The sequence below is a fragment of the Papio anubis genome, chromosome X (assembly GCF_008728515.1).
Source record: "Papio anubis isolate 15944 chromosome X, Panubis1.0, whole genome shotgun sequence".
In the NCBI taxonomy this organism is placed as follows: Eukaryota; Metazoa; Chordata; class Mammalia; order Primates; family Cercopithecidae; genus Papio; species Papio anubis.
The window spans coordinates 12,651,068-12,659,584 of record NC_044996.1 but is presented as its reverse complement, the minus strand read 5'-3'; the positions used below and the strand labels follow the sequence as shown (position 1 = coordinate 12,659,584).

The following is an 8,517-nucleotide window of genomic DNA, read 5'->3' as shown; positions in this document are numbered from 1 at the left end:
GCTGAATTTTGAAGAAACTTTACAAAGGGGAGAAATGTGGTTTCTGTGTATTTTCAGAATTTTTTTCAACGATAATAAATGGAGTATCTATTTGTGAGAAAAGCATTAAAGTAAGCGTAAGAAAAGGAAGAGTAGCAGTGTAGTAGTCAGATAAAGTAACAGTAAGCGGATGGAATGAAAACATTTCCTGAAATTTACATGGTTTAACACGTTTAAATTCCGATTTTAGTTGGCAGGGTTTTATGGGCTGAATTCTACTTCTCCCTCCAAAGGCATCTATCCAGGTCTTAACCCCCAGTACCTCAGAATGTCACTGTATTTGGAGACAAAGCCTTTGAAGAGGTAATTAAGTTAAAATGAGGTCTTATTATTAGGGTCGTATTCAATATTACTGGTAGGTGTCCTCATAAGAAGAGGAGATTAGGATACAGACACACAGAACAAGGGACAACCATGTAGAAATTCAGTGAGAAAGTGGCCATCTGCAAGTCAAGGACAGGGCACAGAAGAAATCAACTGGCAAAAATCTTGTTCTTGGATTTTTAGCCTCCAGAAATGTGAGAAAATACATGAGTATTGTTTAAGTCACCCCGTCTGTGGTATGTTGTTACGGCTTAATAAACTAATACATACTGAGTCTTGGCTCTCATGTTACCCAGGTATCCAAGCTGCTTTCAACTTGTAGCTTTATATCATAACAGATGTTAACTGCTGAAAAGAAATGAAAGCATTGGAATGATGCACTGGCTTCTGTCTAACTGCAAAGGAACCAACCAGGATGACAAGTTAGACAAGAAGATTGGCAATTGTAACATCTCACATAAGCCATCACGGTGCGCAATTAAAAGCAACTATTATAATTGATGAAGGTAAGTCTTTTAGTTTCTTGTAATTGTTTATGAGAAAGCCAGCACTGCCTTGAAATCTTACAGTTTTTTATTGCACCCACTAGGTGATTGGCGGTTTCAAAGAAAGAATTACAATAGGTTTTAAAACAATTCTGTAAGTCTTGGCAGGGAGGGTCAACCTTATCCCCTCAGCACTTTGCTGCACCGTCCTTTTTATGATAAACATAATTTCTTTAGGCTGAGAATCCTGTCATGCCTTTTGGTGTATATCCTACCCTGAGAGCCTCTGCTACCCTTCACATAACTGAACACTCTTGAACAACTGCACATGTGCCTGTGGCAGACTGCAAACCAGGATTTTCCTGTGCGGCAGGTAACAGACAAAGGACAATGGAAAGATGATCAACCATTGTTTTCTCTGCTCATCAGAGCTATCCAAGGAACCTTTGTCACCTCCTAGGCAGTATTCAGGATTTTTTTATTTTTCTGTTTTTCAGAAATTCAACTCCTTGTCATTTATTTACAAAGTGATTCCCATAGTCTTATCTCATATACCAAGTTTATGAAGGAAGCTTTGCTTTTTGACCACACAGTATAGCTCATTAATCTGTGTATCTCTTCAGTGGCCTGTTTCAAACAATGTTACTACAAATATCATATATTAAAATCCTAATACAAATATCAAATATTAGGATATCAAAAACTCTCTTACCCTAGGATTACATGCCTAGAACCAGTATATTATGTGGCAAATCAGATTCTACTCACCACCCTATGTGGGAGTATTTTGAGAGTGTGTTGAAGATGCCCAGGATAGATAGGGAATTGTCACTATCCAAATTGAAAATTTACATCGAATTGCTGTTATCGCACAGGAGCCGGGGGTATGGATGGATCAGTCAGGGAACTTCTGTGGGGATGAGGAGGCGTCTATGTCAGGGGAAGGACTGCTGATTCTGGGCTGTTACACTGGAAGCAGGGCACAGCCTTCACAGAGAGATTGTAGGGACGAGCTGGTCAGCAGGACAGGTTCCAGAGTTGCTCAGGAGAGCACACAGGAGAGACAAGAAGGAGGGTGCTGTAAAGTGGGAAAGTGCTAAGGCTGGACAGAACTGCTGGCACCTGGACAGAGTCAGCTCTCTAGAAACCTAGGGCTCAGAATAGGAGCAGGTAAACTAAGCCCACCATGATCCCCAAATTGTATTTATTCTCATTGTCACCATTCTTCTCCCAGCCTACCTGAATACTTTGGACACAGGGTTCATCTTGATGTCATCTGAGAGATTATAGCAAGTGTGCAGAGAAGTAGCTTAAAAGGCAAAGGCCTTCCTCAGGCTGGGAAGAGAGGGGCAGCATGAGTCAAGATGAATTCAGAGCAAGGCTCAGGTGCCAGCCCTGTCACTTTGTAACCATGTGATCTTACTGAATTTATCAAGGACTATGCGCCTCAGGTTCTTCATCTGTAAAAGGGGTTTCATAAGCCCTGTCTTGTAGAATTGCTGGATGTTTATAATGTGAGTAAAACACCTGGCACAGTGCCAAGCATATATTGGAATTTTTAACAAATGGCAGTTACCAATGTAATTATAACCCCAAGGCTACCACTGTCTTTTATGAAACATTTCACTCTTGTTTTCTGATCTAAAACATCTCAGAGCATATGTAGCTGAATATGTCATGGAGTACCAACTCAACCAAAAATCCGGCTTCATAAATGAAACTCAGTCCATTCTCTTTCCAAAATGATATATTGTATAATTTGGGTGAGTAGAGAATTCCCCAAGTGGAATGCGACTCAATGATCCTGGAATTTGAGTCAAGGACCAACTCCTTTTCGCCTTCCCCAATGCTCATCCATCCAAAGCACTAGTTTTATGTATCCTCCACTAAAAATCTAGCCCTTGCTTGGAGTTGCCCACATTAGATTCAAAATCACCTAATTAAATGGCCTTTCCATGGAGTAGGCTCTGGCTCTCCCACGCCAGGTAAGTGAGTCAGCCTAGAGGCTTCTGGGCACCACTTCAAGGGATTATCACTACATTTCTCAGGAAACCCTTGCAGATGATGGATATCAATCACCTGGTTCTTGCACTGTGTTCAAACTCACCAGTGACAGAGCCACGGGACACCTTCCATGACTTCCCCATGTGGAGACTCCTCTCTGCTTCATCCTCCACCCAGAAGCAACTGCTCAGAGCAATTTCCCATTCCAGGCTCTTCCCTCACCCTCCGAGAGTCTGGTCCCAGCCACCACCCAGCTTTGTAACTACCAGCCCTCAGAAAAGCAACTGCAGTTTTCCAAAGCCCCAAGCTGCCTTAGCTCAAGACCTTTACACTTGAAGGCTTGCATCTGGAGTTTCACCTCCCCAGCCCCTTTTTAACTTGTTCTTTAGATTGCAGAGAACATCTTACCACCTTCTTGATATGGCTTCTGCTCCTAGACTCTACTGTTTTATGGATAGAGATAAGTCATGCTTTCATTAGCATCCCCACTGCTAACGGTGACTTCCACAAGCAAATACTGAAAGAATGCTCAGCAAATAAAGGAGTCAGTGGGGCTTTCTTTTATTAAGATTTAATTTCTGCTACTTTCTTCAACAAGCTAAGCAAAGCCAGGTATATATCTTTAATTTTCAAGAACAAAAGAATAAGCAGGACAAGGAAATGAAAATATTGACCATCCTTCACGTTGTCCCACTATTTAACTGCTGAGTTATTGCGTATTGTAAAAAACAAACAAACAAACAAACAAAAAGCCTATTACAATACCACACTACCCTGTTACTGATCACAAAATAAGGGAGAAGGTATTTCCATTTTTTTTAAACAAAATATCAAACTGTTACTCTTAAACCAGATAAACAGCAATACATGTGTGACCAATATTCATAAATTAATGCTCTGAAGCTAACTACCTGCTATTCAAAGGAAAAGCATTCAAAAAGTACTGAAAAACAGGTAAATCTCCACATCGCCCATATGGGACAGAAATGCAAAGAACATTATGTTCCTCGAGCCCCACCTGGCCCTCCACTACCTAGAACCTAAACTGCCTTGTTCAAACACAGAGCGAAGAAACTATCCTAGACTTCACTCAGAAAAGGGGAGGTTGCTGGACATGACACTGAGGCTTTCAGTGGCCATGACAGTGGCATCATCTGTGGTATCAGTCATGGCCTGGGCTCTCTCTTCCACATCTTTCAAAGCATCCTTGTACCAGGATGGAAAGGAACTAGGGACAGTGTTGTTCAGCTTGGCTAAAAACTCTAGTACTTTACTCTTGATGCTTTCTGAATGGGCTCTCGGACCCCACAGGAATTCATAATATGGAGGAGAACTGTTTGGCACCTCCCGACACTCCAGGTATTGCCCCTGCACCCAAACTTTAGTGAGGAGCTCCCTGGGCTCCCCATAGATGAAGTGCTCCCTCCCAGCATACACCCCTATTGCATTCAGCACTTCCCAGATGACCTCCTCAGAGGCAAAGCTGCCCTTTATGAAGATCACACTCAGAATAATAATCAGGAGGCTGTTCTCCGGCATGCCCTCGTCATCACTACCCTCATCAGTGAGGTCTACTGTGTTTGCAAACACAGAAAAGTGGTCAGGGCCCACTTCTATCAGGGCAAGGCCAAAAAGAAGCTCCATGAACTCACGGGCTCTCTTGAGTATCACAGGAAAGTAGTCTTTGTACTTGATGACAATCATCAGCATCTCTGCCTCTGTTACAGGCTCCTCTGCTTTGTACCTGAGGAGCAGGAACGCCACTAACTCGGCCACCTTTTCATCTAGTGTATGTGTGAAAGAGGACTCACTGTCTGGCAGGCCCTGACAGGTACTTGTATCCTCCTCTTTTTGGCTGCTGGACTCTTCACTGAATGAGCTCCATGAAAAAGAGGAGCAACAGGAGCTCAGAGGACTCTGGGAAGGACCCTGTGGAGGACTCTGTGGAGGACTACTGGGAGTGCTCTCGGGAAGACTTGGTATCACATCAGATGGCACCTCCTCCTCAGGACCACCAAGAATCAGAGAAGAGGATGAGGAGAAGGAAGAAGGGGAAAATACTAAGTAGAAAGTGGAAGAGGAAATGGAGGAGGCTTCCTCCTCTTCCTCATCTGTGGGATCCTGTGCATCTACCCAGTCCTCTGACTCAACTGAGGCCGGAGAGTCGTCGTCAACGTTGTGGAATGGAACGCCCGGAATGGGAGGCATAACGACTTCTTCAGGCGCAGCAGGTAAAGGTGTCAACAGGGATATGGATGATGAGATCCAACAGGCCTGTGGAAGAGAATGACAGTGTGAATGGCCTCAGCTGAGAAACTCACTCATGATGGCTCTGACAAAGGCCAACTTAGAGCTCTTCTTCTCTTAAGGTGGTGCTCTAGGGCCTCACAGGTCTCCTGTCTTCCTAGGGAGTTTGTCTGCTGGCAACCTGTAGGAGGATGTGGGAACACACCTCAGGGCACAGCTGGCAGGCAGAGCCTGAGACCCCAGGAATAACAGTAGATGGGTACGGCCGGGTGCTGTGGGGTCTCCTCTGTTTCTGGGGGTAGGGCCCTTGGTACACAGTCAGGGTGTGCACTCACCTTGACTCCTGGCACTGCCTGGGCCTCCTCTGCTGTGCTGACTTTAGGATGTGTGCCTCACACCCAGTTTGTCACCACCTGGTTCCTGGAGCACCTGCAAGAGGAAGTGACGGAGCCCCTCAGGTTAAAGACTACAAGTAGAGTCTTGGGCCTCCCAGGGCTGACAGCTGGGGCTGGCCAGAATCCCAGAGCCCCATAGTTCTGGACTGCATGGCCCCCTTAGAATTTAATTGGAAACCTCACGGCTTCTCAGAGAGGGTCAAGCCCCCACCACTCTGCTGGCCTAAGGCAAAACCTCCTAGCAACCTCCACATCCCTGAGAGCAGTGGGAGGTAGTGCAGTGGCAGCCACCTCCCAGGACTCTACCATGGAGGCAGTCTGGGTGGCCTCACGTCCGTTCTGATGCACATGTGACTCCTGTCTTCTGTCTTATCGCCAGCAGGGCCTGGGAATCTTCCCTCTGCCAACCAGAGGCAGCTCCCCGTGCTGACTTGCCACGGGACCCCCAGAACAAGGCCTCTGCCTCCCCTCCACCCCTCACCCAGAAATGAGACGGCTGCCACTCAGCCTGAGCTGGCAGGGGAGTTCTACGAGGGCAGATTCTCGAGGAGCAGGGTGGGAATCTGTCCTCTGAGATGGGGGTTCCCCCAGTCCTCCTCAATGTCTTCCTATTTATTCCCTAGAGGGCCGGCACCTCCTCCCTTCTTCTGTGGGCATTTTCCTGTCTGGGACCTACCAGTCCCACTGCAGTGGCAGTGCAGGCCGGGATTTCATCTCTCTATGGTGGGAGGTCCCTCAGTTCTTCCTCAGGGCCCTCACCTTGTGGACTGGCCAGGTCTAAGACTTCCCGCCGCTGACTTGATTCGAATCTCCTTGCAAAATGCCTCCGATCCTTTAGATTCCCAAGATGGCCGTCTGGAAAGCACATCCGGGAACCCGGCCGTAGTGGTCCAGGGCTGACGGCAGCGTCAACGTGGGGCGGGGCCTCCTCTCTGAGGAGGAACCACTCCCCACCTCTCCGCTTCTTTTCCATCCCTTCCTTCCCACATCCCAGCTGCCCTCCAACCCTTCCTGCTCACTCCCTAAACCTTGTGGACCTTTTCACTCCCACCTCCCCAGTCCTTGACATCCCACCCTCCTTTTTCCAGGGGTGTCAGCAGGGAGCGACTTGGTGCAGCCTGCACCTCCCCTCCGTGTTGGAAGGTCACCGTCCTTCCACATCTCTTCTTGTTTTCTGGCCAGTTCTGGGACTTCTCTCTCTGCTTAACTGAAGCTGCCCTCCTCAGAGACAGCCTCCCCTTCTGCTGACTCCCAAAATGGAAGTAAGAAAATTGTACATCTGGGGACCCTGATGGGGTCCTCCAGAGCTGGCAGCAGGCACAGGGACAAGACAGAGGGCACTACCAGTCATGGATGTTCCCTTCCTGCCCTCCTGAGAGGCTGTGCCTGGACTCCTGAAATGGCCTGGACTCCCTGTCTCTGTGCATCTGAGTCTTTCACCTGCGAATAAGCCCCTCCCATCCCTGAGACCTGCAAGGTGGAAGAGAAGTAGAATCACATCCACCCACAGTGGGATAGGGCCTCCTGGCCCTAAGGCAGGCCTCCACTGCCCTCTGAAATGGGGTGGGAAGGCCCCTCTGGCTTTCTCAAGGTATTACTTCTAAAAGAGCCTATACTCCTTCCTTTTCCTGTCCAGACAGCAACATTTGTTCCTTCAACTTCTAAATTCCATTCCAAGTTTTTCTACTTTACTGCTGTAAGTGAAGTTAATATCATCTCTCCCATAGCCTGTGTTAAAGGCTTCCTTATTGTTGCTTCTTTTCCTATTCTAGTCCCTGAACAAAAATCACTGTCTTTTCAGCAACCCGTGACCCTTTAAAAAAACAATACGTGATTAAAGTTTTAAATACACACATCAGATTTAACTAGAATGTGAAGTTATATGTATTTTGGAAAATGCATGGAGTCCCATATCTGCAAATCAAGTATCATACTGACCGGTTCCACCTGCCTAAAATTCTCCTGTGCATCCCGTTTGATGTCAATCACTGCACTCTACAAAGCTCCTAGCAACTCTCTTCTGTTTTCAGTTCCTATAATTTTAACTTTTCCAATTTGTCATATGATTAGCTTCATAAAATACTGACTTAAAAGTATGCCTGTACTATTTTTTATCACAACTAGCAAGGAATGAGAAATTCTGTTATTCTATATCTTCTCTTACATTTAGTATTTTAGATTTTCAGGTTTTAGCCAGTCTCATAAGCATGTATTGGAACCTTCTTTGGTTTTTGTTTGTATCTTCTTAATGACATGACATTGGTCATCTTTTTATATGCTTCTTTTTTCGTTTGCTATATTCCCTTTTGTAAAGTGTCTATTCAAATCATTTGCATCTTTTTATAGATGAATAAACTTCATTTTTAGAGCATTGTTAATTCAAAAATACAAAGAGAAAACTTCATCAGAATTAGAGTTCCTACATGTCTACACCACCCGCCCTGCACTGTTTACTGCACACACACACGCACAGAGTCTATCTTTTTATTTACATTTTGTATTATTATGACATGTTTGCTACAACTGATGGACCTGTATTGATACCTCATTCTTAAGTCCATCGTTTACATCAGGACACACTCTTAATACTGAGGATACTATAAATTTTGATAAGGGTGTAATGGCAAGTATTCATCATTGTATTATCACACAGAATTGTTTCACCATCTTAGAGCTCCTCTGTGTTCCACCTAATTAATCAATCCCCCTTGCCCCAACCCCAACCCTCAGCCCCTGGAAACCAGTAATGTTTTTAGTGTATTCATCCTTGCCTGTTCCAGAATGTGGTATGCTAGGAAGCCTTTTTAGATTTTCTTCTTTCATTTAGCAGTATGCTTTCATGAGTCCTCCAGGTCTATCCCACTAACAATGACTGAAAGTTCCTGTTGGTCAACATGCATGTCAACATTTGATGTTTCAGTGTTTTAGATGTCAGCCATTCTCCTGGGTGTAGAGTGCTATACACCCAGCACCAGGGAGGGGGGCCTCCTCTCTGCGGAGGATCCACCCCCACCTCTCCACCT

At 45.6% G+C, this 8,517-nt stretch overlaps 1 protein-coding gene across 1 annotated transcript; it reads right to left on the bottom strand.

Moving 5' to 3' along the window:
- Positions 1 to 3,397: 3,397 nt before the first annotated feature.
- Positions 3,398 to 7,739, bottom strand: MAGEC2 (MAGE family member C2). The gene is made up of 3 exons (XM_009198382.3): positions 6,254 to 7,739; positions 5,435 to 5,528; positions 3,398 to 5,126 (listed from the first exon to the last, which is right to left on the bottom strand). The coding sequence occupies exon 3, from the start codon at positions 5,058 to 5,060 to the stop codon at positions 3,939 to 3,941; it is 1,122 nt and encodes a 373-aa protein (XP_009196646.1). The 5' UTR covers positions 5,061 to 5,126; positions 5,435 to 5,528; positions 6,254 to 7,739; the 3' UTR covers positions 3,398 to 3,938.
- Between the last annotated feature and the right edge of the window lie 778 nt (positions 7,740 to 8,517).